This window comes from Chrysemys picta, chromosome 1 (genome assembly GCF_011386835.1).
Source record: "Chrysemys picta bellii isolate R12L10 chromosome 1, ASM1138683v2, whole genome shotgun sequence".
NCBI lineage: Eukaryota > Metazoa > Chordata > Testudines > Emydidae > Chrysemys > Chrysemys picta.
The window spans coordinates 207,506,566-207,523,798 of record NC_088791.1 but is presented as its reverse complement, the minus strand read 5'-3'; the positions used below and the strand labels follow the sequence as shown (position 1 = coordinate 207,523,798).

At 41.5% G+C, this 17,233-nt stretch overlaps 1 protein-coding gene across 25 annotated transcripts in view; it reads right to left on the bottom strand.

Annotated features, from left to right (window-relative positions):
• Positions 1 to 17,233, bottom strand: part of DMD (dystrophin) — a 2,010,563-nt gene that overhangs the window by 1,190,751 nt on the left and 802,579 nt on the right. For all 25 annotated transcript variants that reach the window (XM_065590838.1, XM_065590858.1, XM_065590878.1 and 22 more), the window contains 2 exons: positions 16,281 to 16,368; positions 733 to 974 (listed from right to left, as the gene is read on the bottom strand). In XM_065590838.1, the coding sequence (XP_065446910.1) occupies positions 733 to 974; positions 16,281 to 16,368 (330 nt within the window). The remainder of the gene's footprint in view (positions 1 to 732; positions 975 to 16,280; positions 16,369 to 17,233) is intronic.

Sequence of the window (17,233 nt, the reverse complement as noted above, 5' to 3'; positions counted from 1 at the left end):
GTAGAAGGCGGCTCTATGAAATTCCTTGTATACACATATCAATACTAAATATGTTGCTTTAAAATTATGTCATGAACTCATATGTGAAAATACAACCTTCAGATTGCTACTATCAGTATTTGCCATAAGTATGCATAATACTCTACAAAATAAGGCCCTTATTCAGCAGAGCACTTAAACGTGTATAAGTGGTCTGCTGCTTCGGGACCTAATTAAGGTGTGCTAAACTTGTATCAAAAGTCCAAATCCCAGAAGGGTTGCAATCAGAGGACAAACTAGCAAAGTATAACACAACCGTTAAATTACCCAAGGAAATCAGCAAAAACAACAAGGAGGAGCTGACTTTTCAAGTCTTAACAGGCACTTATTTTTATTGACCAAACATTAATGTGTATATTAAGTGCTTCCCTACAGTGGTCTTAAGATATTGTATAATGTTCTGGTCATATAGCTATAACAATCCAACATCAATTAAAAGTACAGTAGAACAAGCATTAGTTATTTGCTGAAAAGTACTAAATGTTTAATTTTAACACCCACACACTGTGTCCTCCTGCCCTTTTACACTCATCATTGCTATCGTTCATGGACCAGGTATTGACAATACCTAGTTTTGAAAGATATAAAGACTATTTTCCACTCTCATAATGAAAAACTGGCAGCCATCATCTGTCAAAATGTAGCAATACACATCGAGCATAATAATGAAAGGGTTGGAAAAGAGCCTCTAACCTTGCACTTTTCTAACTGTATTTTTACTGTAGCAGGATCTGCTGCTGGTGTAGGTTGTGCTTTCAGCCAGTTTTCAGCAGTAATTGCTGTCTGCTCCAGTTGCTGCAGCTGGGAGTAGAAGGCAATGATGTTATTTTGGTACTCCAGCCACGCCAGTCTCTCACTCAGCAACTGACAGAACTCAATCCAGCGACTGTTCAACTGCTCTGAGGCTTGTTTGATGTTGTCAGCATTAAGACCCTCTAGAAAGAAAGGAAGAAAAAAAACTTCAATACTTATTTATCTTTAAGTCACAAAAAAGAAGCTGAAAAAGAATTTAACAACTCAGTTTCTGTATATAAATGTATGGATGTCATATATTAGGGGAGAGAGCATTTAAAAATCTATTGTAAATTGCTGTCAAGATATTGCTGTTACTATGGGAATGAATCATAATAGATTATAGTTCCATAATAGGAATAAAGTAGAAAGAGGAGATACAGCACATGGAAATAATTAAAGCTACTATGAGAAATAATAAAATGCCTTAAACTTACATTTTGGAAAACTTTGTCTGGATTGAAATTACATTTTAATACCTAGGGATGGCTTTTCTAAGTGTCCAAATGGTTTAGGAGCAAAGGTCCAATTTAAAGTTTATGGGATTTAGGTTCCTAAGTAACTTTGTGCATTTGAAAATTCCATGGTTAGCATCTATATTACATACTACACATAAATTCATCATTCATCATTATTGAAACAAGGCATATTAAGCAAAAACACTTAGTTTAGCAATTGCAATAAAATTACTTGGAGCAGTGATGAGGTAAAAGAGCTCAGCCCTGGGATTTCACACTGAACAAAATAGGAATCAAAAGTAAAATGAAGGGGTTTTCCCTAGCACAATTTATAATTATTCTGAAATTTGGCACTGTAGGCATCAATTCAAAACTAATCAGAGTAATATCATTAATTTGAGTAGCTCATATTTACTACAGATATCAGGAGGCTATAATATCAGATACTATACAGATATCAGATGGAGAAAAGCTCTAATGTGAACAGTCATATTACTTCTTGCTGGCATGATTTGTAATTATAAATATAGAAATACTACAGATAATGAATTCAGAGTTAATCAAATTGTAGTACCAATGAGCTTGAGAGCACATCTTTAATAACAACCTCATCACTATTCCTATGGGGCAACTCTGCAGAAACAAAAGCCTTCAGCTCATCAAAATCATAAAATAACTTTTTTCCCCTGATCTTTTCTAACACAAAGGCTATACATCAATAAGACAGAAGCCTCAAACCTAAACATCAATGTAACTATCTCTCTCAAAGCAATAGCTTGTTTCTCCAAGCCTGTGTGGGCTTTGGTACATCTGGAGTATGTCAATCTTTTTATTTCGAAGAGAAATATAAGATATAATAATGCTGCATTCCACCCTTTCCGCCACGCAAAAATTCCCTCATTATGGTTACAAAATAATTCAGATATCTGAAGGCAAGTATGTAAATTCATTCATAGAATATTAAATTGTTGAGATACATTTGTACAGTGCCTAGCACAATGGGGTCCCGATCCATGGTTGGGGGCACCAGTCACTACTACAATGCAAATTGATAATAATTTACAGAGATCTTCTGTTCTAAAAAGGTTTCTGTGTATTCTTAGGAATACACAAAAACACTTTACAAATCCTGTTAAAATTTCTTAGGACTTAAACTTTTCTGTTCAACAATATTTTGGGCCGGATTCTCTGCCATGCTGCTCAGTGTCTGTGTGCAGCTGCCTGGTTCTCAGGCATGCTCTATGCTGGAGCCAACTCTGGGCTGTTGTATTGCATGCCACTTGGAAAGTGGCTGTCCACCAATTGAAAGTAGCTGGAGCACAGCAGTGCCACAGGAAATGCCTCTTTCTACTGCTGGTATGCTCCCTCTTCCCTTACCCCCAAGCAAATGTTGCATGATTTTGAAAAACAAGCCAGGAGTTATAGGTGTAAGAAGATGCCATGCAGCCCTACATTGCTTGGTCAGCACTCCAATTCAAAAGTGATCACTGTGGTTAGATGTTTGGCTGCGTGTGTGTGTTCTCCCTGCGTGCTGTCCCAGCTCTGTGCAGACAGCAGGCAGAGCTCAAGCTGGCACACCTCAAGCAAACTGCTCAATGTTCACAAGATCTGTTAAGGTACAAAGGCACCCAGCCAGGTTTATTGTCAATGAAGCGCAGTCCTAGCTCCCTGGATCAATGTCTACAGTTATACTAGCACGTGTGCCCACGACAATGGACGCTGCTCAGTGAATGGCGGGACTTTCCATTGCCCCCTCAGCTGGCCAAAAACACTCCCTCTGAGATACATCTTTATACACCAATACAAACAAGTTATGTATTTCCCCTGACGTATCAGGATGCCACACTCTGATGTATTAGGGTGCCACCCATTGCCTTGTACCTCTAGGTTCAATCAAAACATATCTATCCATCATGCTGTCATCCTGACCTTATCCTTAAGATGGGTAAGTGTGTTCCTGTTAACTTTGGGGAATGTTCTGGTACCGGGGTGTTCTGTACCACCTTTCTATAAGGTGTTTGCATGTATATTCTTGTGCCTGGCACTACTTAGGAATGTGTTTCTGCAGTATCAACCCTGTTCTTGCCAGATTCTGTGAGCAGGGCTTGCCTCTTGCTCACAACTTAATTTGACTACTTTAGCCCAGGCCTCTGATACAAGGGCTTATGTCTCAGGCTCTCTTCCTACTATAGTCACTGTGTGGTACAGTCCACTCAGAAACATATGTTACAAGAGAAAGGCTGGTGTTTGGGAGAGGGAGCAGACAGGGAGAGAAGAAGAGTTTGAGGGAGCATGAGAATGGCAAGCTGCACTTTGGGGTATGCCAAACAGTAACTCTGAACATGTTTCCTCTGGGGCACATGAGGGAGAGAAGGCAGGAGAGGTAAATCCATTGAGTACATTTCTGGAACAAGATGCATCAATGTTTTTGACCTGGCATTTTTGACACTAGTGGGTATGCAACTGCATTTAGCATATGTTAATGTTTAATTAGCAAATGACTAAGTGCAAGGTGGTAGCATGATCCTGTACATGGAGTCGGAATGGAGATTTTTATTAAATGATCAACATATGGACACAAACTCATCAGTAGCAGAAGCAAGTGCACTAATAGTATAGTAGCAGGCACGTTTTGCTATTCTCAACTAAACTGAATGGTTTGTTTCAACAATTGGTTCTGTCCTGCCTGTAGATTTGGACATACATTCTGAGTAGCAATACATTCATAAAGTGCCTGAGAACCGTAAAAGAAGGTACAAGGTCCCTGACTCTATATCCTTAAATACCCCTGGGCCCGGTGGACACTGCCTGTGATTTCATTTGGGATAAGTAAGGTGGTCATTTTAAAATACTTACTACTAGCTTTGTCTTCTAACTGCTATGAATTTGACACTGAAGTAGGCTTTCAGGCCAAAGTTATGATTGCATGGGAGCTACAGCCTTGGACTATCTATGGTTTACTGACAGTTTTCTTCCTGGTCATATTTTCTTCTAGGATTGGAGAGTCGTATATTCCAGGCTAGTGTCTGGTTGCAGCAGATCCCTCCCAAGGTCTCCTTCCACCTCTTTTCCTCCCCTGGAGTCCCCAATCCCTCTCAACTTGTTTAAATACACTGAAAATTCTCAAGTTAGTAAAGTTCCATTAACTTATGTTCAAACATTGTGTCTGATGTATTCATGTTCCCAGACCAGTAAAGAGATCCTTTGACTTCTCCTGTGACTTAATGCAGAGGCGGATTAAGGTCTTCTGGGGCCCTAGGCCAGAGAAGATCCTACTCCCATTCCACCCCTTCCATCTGCAGCCCCACCCCTGGCTCCACTGTGTTCTGCCCCTTCGCCTGTGACCCCACTCCTGTTCCACCCAAGGCCCCAGTTTCACCCACAGTCCCACCCCATTCCACCTCCTCCCCACTGCAGCCCCCCCATTTGCTCCTTTCTGTCCCCCGACTGCGGCCCCAAGACTGGAGAAGCTCTGTCCCCTCGCCACAGCCCTGGGATCACAGTGGGGAGTGAGAGTTCCTCCAGCCCTGAGGCCAGGGCAAAGTGAGAGCTCCTCCTGTCCCAGGGCTGCAGCTGGAATCTGGCACTGGGGCTCTGCCCTACACCTGCCCTTCCCCCACCCGCCCAGTCCTTCTGCCGGGGACCAGGGTCGCGGTGCTGGGGCATCCCCTGCCCGCTCCATGGCTTCTGCTAGGGTTCTGGACTTCTGATGGAGCACCCATTTTTCCGGGGGGCCCCAATTGGCCAGGGCGGTTTAGGTTGGACATTAGGAAAAACTTCCTGTCAGGGTGGTTAAGCACTGGAATAAATTGTGTAGGAGGTTGTTTAATCTCCATCATTGGAGATTTTTTTAAGAGCAGGTTAGACAATCACCTGTCAGAGATGGTCTAGATAATGGTTAGTCCTGCCATGACTGCAGGGGACTGGACTAGATGATCTCTCGAGGTCCCTTCCAGTCCTACGATTCTATGATTGGTGTTTTTTCATTTCAGTCTACAAATGTTTAAAACCTTTTCATACATATTGTTAACATCAATTTCCCTGTCGCTTATTATTTTCTGGGAGTTACATATACAAAATTTTGATAGCCATGTAAAATGAGCAATACAAAACCCATTTAGTGCTAATATGCTAAAATTTCAGGGTTAATGAATTATAATCCTTTCACATTTCATATTCTAAACAACCCCGATATACTCAGTGAATAAATATATTGTACCCAGAGGACATAGATCATTACCTGAAGTGCATCCATTAATTTTATTACCTTGTGTACTGTGCATAACAAATTGTGTTAGAATATTTTTAATTATATAGCACCTTATATGCAACTACTTTGGGACTGTCATTTAACATGAAGTCTACCTTGTCAAGTTTATTTATCATTAGCCATGGATCCAAGATAGAATAATACCATATTACTTTTTTTTTTTTTTAAGATCTCATGACTCCTAAGGATATTTGAAATGGCAACGTCAATGAGGCATATTAATAAACTTCCTCCTTATAACGGTAGCATTTTAAGTGTTGCATCATTACAAATTGATTTTGCAATCATTTTAACACCTCCCATCAGAAGTTCACTGAGTATTCATTTTGATACAGTAGGTGTTTTATCCTAAATCATCATAACAATCAAGAGTCCACTCAGAAACCCCCACACCCTGCTTCACTCTTTCAGTTTGCCAGCAGACTTTTAAGCTGAGAACATTTTAAAGGGAATGCATGATTTGCTCTTTTATGAGGGGGGAGGGGAAGATGGGGTAACAGGACCCTGAAGGTCCTTACTGACTCTTGGCCAAGGGGAAGCAGAGCAAGACCTCCTGTGGGGTACAGCCAGCACCCAAAAGCAGCCAAGTTTGCCCCAGCAATAGCCAAGAGCAGCAGCAGTATGACAGGAAAGGTTCTGCCTGGAGTCTTATGAATTGCTATTTTGTCAGGGTTAACCTCCCTTGTGGAGGCACTCCCAGCCAGAGAAACAACACTCCAATCACCCCCATAGGCATTTTCCTGCCTGAAGAATCAGGTGGGAGTTAAGCACCTTCATGTCTGTAGACACTAGTGATGACAACAGAATGCTTTTTACTCTGGACATTATTTTCTATCTCCTGACTGGCTGTGTGCCCCAACCTGTTCCTGTCCCTTTATTTCTATACTCAAACTGCCTATATTCCATCCTTCCTTCCAGTGTTCCTCTTCCCATTCCTTCCTTTCCACCACTATATTGTTCCTATTTTCCAACCTGACACCTGTTCCAAAACAACAAAAAAGTAAATTAAAAAAAGAAATGAAACTAAGACATGTGTTCATTATTACCCTGATCATTTCTCTCTTAAGATGTCTTCCACCCTTTGATTTTTGTCTTTTTTATATTTTAAATTCTTCACCTTCCTCTGTCTGCCCATGAATTTCACCAGTGGTCTAAATCTTAAATAAATATAAATTAACTTGTTGGATGTCTAGTACATGATCTTATAAGAACAGAATATAAATTGTTGCAATCACATCATACTACTGAACAATTTCTGCAAGGAACATATTGTTTATTGGGTAAAATAATAGTACTGGGAGTACCTCAAGTGAGTTGAAGCTTCCATTTTGTTAAGCTTCTAAAAGTTAAATAAATTAAACATCTCTTCTTCCAAATCAACCAGATATTTCTCCCTCTTTCCAATAGGCCCTAGTCTTACTATCTCCGCCAAATCCAAAAATGTTCTCTAAACACAACTTCCTGCCACTGTGATGATATATCTATTGGAAAAGGAGGAAGGTTTCTAAGCATGGCACTCTCTCTACAGAGCTCCGGTCATCTGCTGTTGAAACCTTGGGCTCTCTGGAGCTTCACCAGAATCTCCTCCAGACTGCATTGTGCTAATAAAATTTGTGAATGACACAACATTGGGAGGTATAGCCAATATGGAGGAGAACCGGAATATCATACAAGAAGATCTGGATGACCTTGTAAACGGGAGTAATAGAAATGGGATGATATTTAATAGTACAAAGTGCATCATCATGCATTTAGGGACTAACAACAAGAATTTTTTCTGTAATCTGGGGATTTATCAGTTGGAAGTGACAGAGGAGGCACAATACCTGGGTGTATTGGTTGATCACAGGATGACTATGAGCCATAAATATGATGCAGACATGAAAAAGGCTAACACCTTTTCCTAGGATGCATCAGATGAGGTATTTCCAGTAGAGACAGTGAAGTGTTAGTACCATTATGCAAGGCATTGGTGAGATCTCATCTGGAATACTGTGTGCAATTCTGGTCTCCAATGTTTAAGAAGGATCAATTCAAACTGGAACAGGTGCAGAGATGGGTGACTAGGATAATCCAAGGAAGGGAAAACCTACCTTATGAGAAGAGACTCAAAGAACTTGGCTTGCTTAGCCTAACCAAAAGAAGGCTGAGGGGAGATATGATTGCTCTCTATAAATACATCAGAGGGATAAACACCAGGGAGGGAGAGGAGTTATTTTAGTTAAGCACCATTGTGGACACAAGAACAAATGGATATAAACTGGCCATCAACAAGTTTAGGTTCGAAATTAGGCAAAGGTTTCTAAACAGCAGAGGAGTGAAATTCTGGAACAGCCTTCCAAGGGAAGCAGTGGGGGCAAAAAACCTAACTGGCTTCAGGACTGAGCTTGATAAGTTTATGGAGGGGATGGTATGATGGGACTGTGTACGATGGTGTGTGGCCCATCGGTGACTGCCAGTAGCAAAAATCCCCAACTGCTGAAGATGGGACACTAGATGGAGAGGGCTCTGAATTACTACAGAGAATTCTTTTCCAGGTATCTGCCTGGTGGGTCTTGCCCACATGCTCAGAGTCTAACTAATCACCATATTTGGGATCGGGAAAGAATTTTCCCTAGGGTCAGATTTCAGGAGTGGGTGAGGTTCTGTGGCCTGTAATGTGCAGGATGTCAGACTACATGGTTTCTTCTGACCTTAAAATCTATGAGTCCCACCTTTGATTCTGAATTAACTCCACACTAACAAGATTTGAAGTAAGCAATAATCTATAAGAAATGTTCAGATAGTTTATGTGCTGATCCCCAAATGGATTTCAACAACAGGCAGAGAGAGAGAGGGGGAAGTTATCTGAATTATTCTGAATCTAAAAAAGAGTTTAAGCCTAAATCTCAAATTGTGCTAAACCTAGAGTTGAGGTAAACTTCTGTTTTTTGTTCAATCCCAGTCTGGAGGTAATCCTATTTAATAGCAAATGTATTAACTCATAATGAATTGGAAGAATTAGACAGATAGAAAATTCACAGTACTTACAATTCCAGAAGGTTGCACATCACCGTTAACTTCCTCCATACTCAAGCTATAATATTAAACACTTTGCTAGATATTCCAGCTACCAGCAAGTGAAAAAGATGAGTTAAAATAATCTAATTCTCTGCTGAGAATACTTATCTCATTTTACACTTTAACCTTGTGGTAATTATTGCACTTCTTAATTACTCTGTACTCTACTCATTTTGGAATTGCCTTTGCAGCTGTGGCGTATGTGAAAGTTCCATAAATATCAGGCTGAACAGCTGTGAAGTCCGCTCCCTTTTCCAAAAGGGTACTTGCCCTTCTAAAATTGCCAGAAAGAGAGAGTTCCTCCTTACACAGACAACTATGGTGTTGTTCTTGCCAGGGTGGAGTCATACTCCTGCCAACAAGACTGTCATGATGCACAGCATGAGGTCAGGAGAACTGAGAGGGACACGCTTGGTTACACCGATCCACAGCTAGCATGCTCAGTGCCAAAGTCCTAGTGGGAAGACACGTTCCTTCCGATAGACTGATATTTGGGAAACTCATCTGTCTTTAAGGGGTCGCCTCCAACAAATATGCACAATTGTTGCTGCTACTTTAAGCAACAGTGGAAAGTGCCCTCCCTTCAAACAGCATATCATCATAAATAAATGTTACTTATTAATAAAAAAATCAAGCCAGAAGTGAGTTTGGACCTCTTCCTCTCACTATGACCTCACAACTGGAGATACAACATCATAATACCAGCCGCATGCGTTCACCATTTTGGGAGGTAAGGGGAGAACAGAGAATCACAAATTACAAGAGGGAATTTCAGTTGGAAGTGATAATCTGTTTGATACTAGGTGTAGTTGACACCAGGGCTGGTGCTACCATTAAGGCAAACTAGGTGGTTGCCTATGGCACCAAGATTTGGGGGTGCCAAAAAGCGGTGCCCCCGATTATTTTTTCTACAGCGTTCCTGGGCTGGGCTGCCGGCGGCACACTGACACGTGCGGCTCAGACTCCCTCTCCCAGCGCAGCGGCCGCTCCACTTCTCCCGCCTCCCAGGCTTGCGGCACCAATTAGCTGTTTGGCACCGAAAGCCTGGGAGGGGAGGAGAATTAGAGCGGGGGCGGTGTGCTTGGGGAGGAGGCAGAGCAGAGGTGAGCTGGGGTGGGGAGCTGCCGCATGGCTCCCCGGGCCGGGGGTGGGTGGGGAGCTGCCGTGGGGGGGGGGTGTGCCTCAGGATGGGGGGGGCAAGCTGCCACAGGGCTCCCCACCCCAGCTCACCTCTGCTATGCCCCCTCCCCGAGCACGCTGTCGCTGCTCCACTTCTCCCGCCTCCCAGGCTTGCGGCGCCAATTAGCTGTTTGGCGCCGCAAACCTGGGAGGGGAGGAGAATTAGAGCGGGGGTGGCGTGCTCGGGGAGGAGGCGGAGCAGAGATGAGCTGGGGTGGGGAGCTGCCGCACGGCTCCCCGGGGGGGGAGAGCTGCTGTGTGGGGGGGCGCCTCAGGGTGGAGGGGGCGCGGGGAGCTGTCACAGGGCTGGGAGGGGAGGGGCACAAGGTGGAAGTTTCGCTAGGGCGCGAAACTTCCTTGCACCGGCCCCAGTTGACACCTATGCTTTGGAACAAAGAGGTGGCTGTGTCATGATACCAGTTCCTGAGGCTACTGGTTCTCCAACTGAAACCAAAAGTAGACAGCAAAAAAATGCAAATGGAATTGTCACTGGGGCAGTCAAGTGCCGCGTTGTTCTTCCCAGCCATGAGGCAAAATAGGAGGAGGAGATTTTTTTATATTTTCTTATGTGCACTACATGGACCTGACTCTTGATTCAATAGGCTAAGTGTTCACATAGCAAATAGTGCCTTACAAGGCTTGCACAATCCAGGGAAAGTATTCTTCCAGGCCAAATTTTTTTTTAATACCAATTAAAAGAAAAGAAAAAAGAAAAATCTGCTATAGATTTTTTGTACATGACCAACCATGGAAAAGGTCAGGATAAGGACTCTGTCCCAAGTAGGGTGGAAGTTTTGTGAGATTCTGCCTCATAGACTTTCCTCTGCATTGCTCCTTGTGTTTAGAAACAAGACCATTAAAATCTGTCTATCCTTGAAATCTATGACAACTTAGCAGGCCAGGGCCATTGTTTGAGACACTGTGCCTACACACTGATGCTGATGTGACTCTACAACCACCTAGGCTCATTCACATTTGGTTAGCATGGTGACTTCATATTTTATTCACTTGCGAAGTTCTCTGCTGTTTATCATAACAATTAAAGAAACCCTGCAACATCAAATAGCAACCCATTCAATTTTACACTCCACTCTCTGGTTAATAGTTCCTTAACTAATGTTCAACTTGTTGAAGGTCAGCTCTATTGCAACTGCACTGTGTAGGCCCAAAATTTTGGAAGAGCTATGGATCCACAAGATAGTGGCAGATGTGGATACTCAGCACTTCTAATAATCAAGCCTGCCAGTTTTGTCTGTAAGCATTTGTCTAACAGCTTCCTCCAGGATACTGCATCTTTGCTTGTACTGTTGAGAACCATAGTTAAGAAAACCTTTTTACTGTCATTATTGTTTTCCAATATTTAATTTACTGTGTGCAACCACTACATAATAAAGTAACTAATGCACACTAAACTGAGATACTGGAGCAAATACTAAGTTGCAAGCTGTTTATATTTTACTTGTATGAAAACGGTAGTAAACGAGGAACATAACATTCAACCCGCTTAGGTCCAGAATCTGCCCTCCTTATTTTGATTACTACTATCATATTTGACAAATAATTCCATTTAATTAATGGGACTATCCATGCATTAAGGTGAGTCAGCACAGCAGAATCTGCCCCTAGTTACTAGTAGAATTGTTTGTAGATTTTATTGCAGTGCTGGGAATTATTTAATGTAATGAAGATGACAATTTCTGGTTTTAGTTTGTCGAGTTGCACTCAAAAGCACATATCACTGCAATTTTTCTTCAGTGTATATTTCTCCTGTTTTACAGTAAACCCTTTTTCTTTTCCTAGCAAAAAAAAATCTAAAAGCTCACAACATATCAGTCAAGTCTGGAAATTAACAAAATTCAATCATCAAAGTATGTGATGGGGCTCCTGCCCCACCTGAACATAAGAACAGCCATACTCGGTCAGACCAAAGGTCCATCTAGCCCAGTATCCTGTCTGCCGACAGTGGCCAATGCCAGGTGTCCCAGAGGGAGTGAACCTAACAGGTAATGATCAAGTGATCTCTATCCTGCCATCCATCTCCACTCTCTGACAAACAGAGGCTAGGGACACCATTCCTTATCCATCCTGGCTAATAGCCATTAATGGACTTAACCTCCATGAATTTATCTAGTTCTCTTTTAAACCCTGTTATAGTACTAGCCTTCACAACCTCCTCAGGCAAGGAGTTCCACAGGTTGGCTGTGCGTTGTGTGAAGAAGAACTTCCTTTTATTTGTTTTAAACCTGCTGCCCATTAATTTCATTTGGTGCCCCCTAGTTCTTATATTATGGGAACAAATAAATAACTTTTTCTTATTCACCTTCTCTACATCACTCATGGTTTTATATAGCTGTATCATATCCCCCCTTAGTCTCCTCTTTTCCAAGCTGAAAAGTCCTAGCCTCTTTAATCTCTCCTCATATGGGACCCGTTCCAAACCCCTAATCATTTTAGTTGCCCTGCTCTGAAACTTTTCTAAAGCCAGTATATCCTTTTTGAGATGAGGAAACCACATCTGTACACAGTATTTAAGATGTGGGCATATCATGGATTTATATAAGGGCAATAAGATATTCGCCGTCTTATTCTCTATCGCTTTGTGAATGATTCCTAACATCCTGTTTGATTTTGTGACTGCCGCTGCACACTGCTTGGACGTCTTCAGAGAACTATCCACGATGACTCCAAGATCTCTTTCCTGATTAGTTGTAGCTAAATTAGCCCCCATCATATTGTATGTATAGTTAGGGTTCTCTTTTCCAATGTGCATTACTTTACATTTATCCACATTAAATTTCATTTGCCATTTTGTTGCCCAATCGTTTAGTTTTGTGAGATCTTGTTGAAGCTCTCCACAGTCTGCTTTGGTCTTAACTATCTTGAGCAGTTTAGTATCATCTGCAAATTTTGCCAGATCATTTATGAATAAGTTGAATAGGATTGGTCCTAGGACTGACTCTTGGGGAACACCACTAGTTACCCCTCTCCATTCTGAAAATTTACCATTTATCCCTACCTTTTGTTCCCTGTCTTTTAACCAGTTCTCAATCCATGAAAGAATCTTCCCTCTTATCCCATGACAAATTAATTTACGTAAGAGCATTTGGTGAGAGACCTTGTCAAAGGCTTTCTGGAAATCTAAGTATGCTATGTCCACTGGATCCCCCTTGTCCACATGTTTGTTAACCCCTTCAAAGAACGCTAATAGATTAGTAAGATTTCCCTTTACAGTAACCATGTTGACTTTTCCCAACAATTTTATTTTTTACTATTGTTTCAACTAATTTGCCCGGTACTGATGTTAGACTTACCGGTCTGTAATTGCTGGGATCACCTCTAGAGCCTTTTTAAAATATTGGCATTACATTAGCTATCTTCCAGTCATTGGGTACAGAAGCTGATTTAAAGGACAGATTACAAACCATGGTTAATAGTTCCGCAATTTCACATTTGAGTTCTTTCAGAACTCTTGGGTGAATGCCATCTGGTCCCAGTGACTTGTTACTGTTAAGTTTATCAATTAATTCCAAATCTCCTCTAGTGATGCTTCAATCTGTGACAATTCCTCAGATTTGTCACCTACAAAAGACGGCTCAGGTTTAGGAATCTTCCTAACATCCTCAGCCATGAAGACTGAAGACAAGAATTCATTTAGTTTCTCTACAATAACTTTATCGTCTTTAAGTGCTCCTTTTGTATCTCCATCGTCCAGGGGCCCCACTGGTTGTTTAGCAGGCTTCCTGCTTCTGATGTACTTAAAAAACATTTTGTTATTACCTTTTGAGCTTTTGGCTAGCTGTTCATCAAACTCCTTTTTGGCTTTTCTTATTACATTTTTACACTTAATTTGGCAGTGTTTATGCTCCTTTCTATGTACTTCACTAGAGTTTGACTTCCACTTTTTAAAATAGGCCTTTTTATCTCTCACTGCTTCTTTTACATGGCTGTTAAGCCACAGTGGCTCTTTTTTAGGTATTTTACTGTGTTTTTTAATTTGGAGTATACATTTAAGTTGGGCCTCTATTATGGTGTCTTTGAAAACTGTCCATGCAGCTTGCAGGGATTTCACTCTAGTCAGTATACCTTTTAATTTCTGTTTAACTAACCTCCTCATTTTTGCATAGTTCCCCTTTCTGAAATTAAATGCCACAGTGTTGGGCTGTTGAGGTGTTCTTTCCACCACAGGAATGTTAAATGTTATTATATTATGGTCACTATTTCCAAGCGGTCCTGTTATAGTTACCTCTTGGACCAGATCCTGTGCACCCCTCAGGACTAAATCAAGAATTGGCTCTCCCCTTGGGACTCTAAGGGGTTAATAGAGCCCTAGGGAAGCAGCCAATCAGAGAAGGGCTGAGGGGAGCAGCCAATCAGGGCCAAGCAGGCCCATATAAAAAGGGAGCTGCAGAGCAGAGGAGGGTAGTTGTCTGCTGGGAGCCCAGGGAGGAAGGACTGTGTGTCTGGAGGGCTGAGAGAACTGACAGCACCCTGGACAGAGCAGTGCTGCTAGCAGGGCCTGGGGGAGTGAGAGAGCATGCCCCTGGCTGGCTGCTGGGGTTTGCAGGCTGAGGCCCTGAGGCAAGGGAAAAGAAGATGCTGGAACCATGAGGAAGTGGCCAGACAATTCGCTGCAATAGCCACTAAAGGAAGTGGCTGAACAGCAGACTTCAGGTCCTCCAGAAGGGGGGAGCACAGTGTGAGGCATGGCCGGAGGGCTGTGTCACTGAAGAGGACGCTGTTGTCCTTGGAGAGATGTGGGTCCTAGAGCAGGAGTGACAGTGGCAAGGCACTACCCGAAGAGAGCACACTACCATGCAGAGCTAATTCCCAAGACAACCATCAGGAGGTGCCAGAGTGATGAGTGAACCCCATTACAAAGTAAAACACATTTTTTTTTAAATCTGAAATTTCGCTAAACCATTACGTTTGAATTTTTAAATACCAGAAATATCTTCCAAAATAGAATTAGACATCTGTATACTCTGCTACAATATAAAATATTGCACAAGCCATATAATCAGATAATATGATTAATTTTAAAAATGGCTAAGAGAATTTTGACTATATTCAAATATGCCACACCATCATCCTGCTCTCTGAAATCATTTAAAATGAACTATAGTCTCTTCAAAAGTTTAATATAGTCAAGAAAGTAAGATTAGAATCTTAGTTTCTGTGCAGAACAAACTGTTAACACATAGTACACTATTGTGAGCATTATAGTTTGCTACATTTCCTTTCATGGTAGAAAGGTTATGTTTTTGTTTCCACCCCTTTCCAATTAATAGCATCACAATTTTCTTATTATTTTTGAATGTTAGGGCTAACAGATTGCCAGCTCAGGCTAGAGCAATAGGGCAATTCACTTATGTCTGAATATCAAAGAAATGCTAAAAGGTCATAGCATGTTCAAGCCAATTCACTTGTTAGCAGAGATCAAAAGGAGATGTTGATTGCATTGTTTTCACCTATTTGTATTCTGTTGTCTTCTGTCACATTACATGTAGTTACATTATGTATACCCTGTAATTAGATAATCCTAGATCAAAGGTGTATTTACTTGATGTTTAGACTTCATGAAAATGAATGAAAGATTCTTTGGATTCCTGTAACAAAATGCATTATGTGTGCATTGGTAATTGGCCTGCCCATCAAACAGAATTGAAGCCTTGGAACTGTAAATGAAGAAGCACGCTAACTTCAAAGCATGGGTCATGGTGTTTGACAATGGGAAATCCACAGTCTGCATTTAGTCAACAGAGAAAAAGCCCTTGCTGTGATGGAGATACTTGCCAGATTGTTTTCCGGGGAAAACCACTATAAGAATGGATCCAGGGAGCGATGTATCTCTGTACTGTTTTGGATTTTAACAGCATGGAATACTGAACAAATGGCCCAAGAGCCCATCACTACATCTCTGCTATTATATTAGATTTACAAATTTTGACTCACCTGTTAATGTATTTTACCTGCTTTAACCTCTCAATAACTGATTTCTTTTTCTTAGCTAATAAACCTTTAGTTAGTTTATTAGAGAAATTGGCTGTCAGCGATGCCTTTGGAGTCACCATTGACCTGGGCTGACTGACCCCTTGAGGTTGGGAGTAACCTAATGCGAGATGATTTTTTCTTTTAATAACCTTTCATCACAAAGTCCAGCATGTCTGGGTGGTAAGGGGGGCTGGAGAGCCTAAGGGGACTGTCTGTGGCTCCAAGACTAATACAGTAATCCAGGAGTGCACATTTGTTACTGGCTGGGTGAAATCTTGGTGAATACACTGTCAGTTTGGGGTGCCTGTACTGTTTTCTAACAGGCTGAGCTGAGACTGGCTCTCTCAGTGGTGGGTCACTCCAGACAGAGTGACAAAAATATAAAGCAAAATTAACTTACCATTCCATTCAGAAAGTGCTTTGCTAACAGAATTCTTGTGTATTTATTCCATCCCTAAGATTATCATCTATTTCAACCCCCATGTCATTACCATTCACCATCTGTTCCACCAAGGCTTCCACTGATCTGCTGGTGTCTTGCAGTTTCCTGTACTTCTCAGACTTTTCTCGCTCGATGGCCTGTAGCATGACAGGAAAGGTGAGAATTTAGACAGAGCTTTTGAAGACACCAAATAATTAATCTGTACATCCTCTACCACCATGAAGTCTTTTTACCCTGTCAAATCGCCCTGCTAACCTCCTGACAGAACAAACCTTGTGAACAAATCTCATGAAGTTGGATATGCCTGGCCACATAACTTTAGGAAAGAAAGGTCAAATAATAAATCTCTATGTGCAAGCTTGACGAGATTATTTGATAAATGATACATGTAGGTACTTTATAGACAAACACGACAATTTCCCCATGTGCCCAGAAGGACAGACAAGTTCTACCAGAATTCAGTGGGAAATAATCAGAGAGGCTTGTCTTACTGAAGCACAAAAAATCCTTGAGATATGCACCCAGAAGTCCAAATGCCTCACACAGGTGAGTGCAGCACCAGTGAGAACACAGTAACTCAAGCTGGACTTTGGAATATGGCTGGTACCACCCAGGAGCTGATCTCTCATGCTGAACATGCAATGAAGACATACTCTAAGTGGCCTGACTATAAAAGGTGTTGAGAGGCCTCACAACTTGCAATGAAGCCAAATAAATTAGGCCACTGCTTTAGATACCTAAGTATAGATTTAGATGACTAACATTACACTCCTTATTTACATAGATAAGTATATATAAACAAACGTTTTTAAAGTGATAGTGGACTTGAAATAGCTTTTAAAAAATTTATTTTAACAAAGATAATTAGTGCATTACATATTAATACCAATACTTTTCTGTTGAGAAGACACCTAATTTGTACATCACAACTACCAGTGCGTGAATTAACAGCAGCAATGCTCAAAATACCTCAAATTAATTCAGAATTGGTTCTCACTTCTT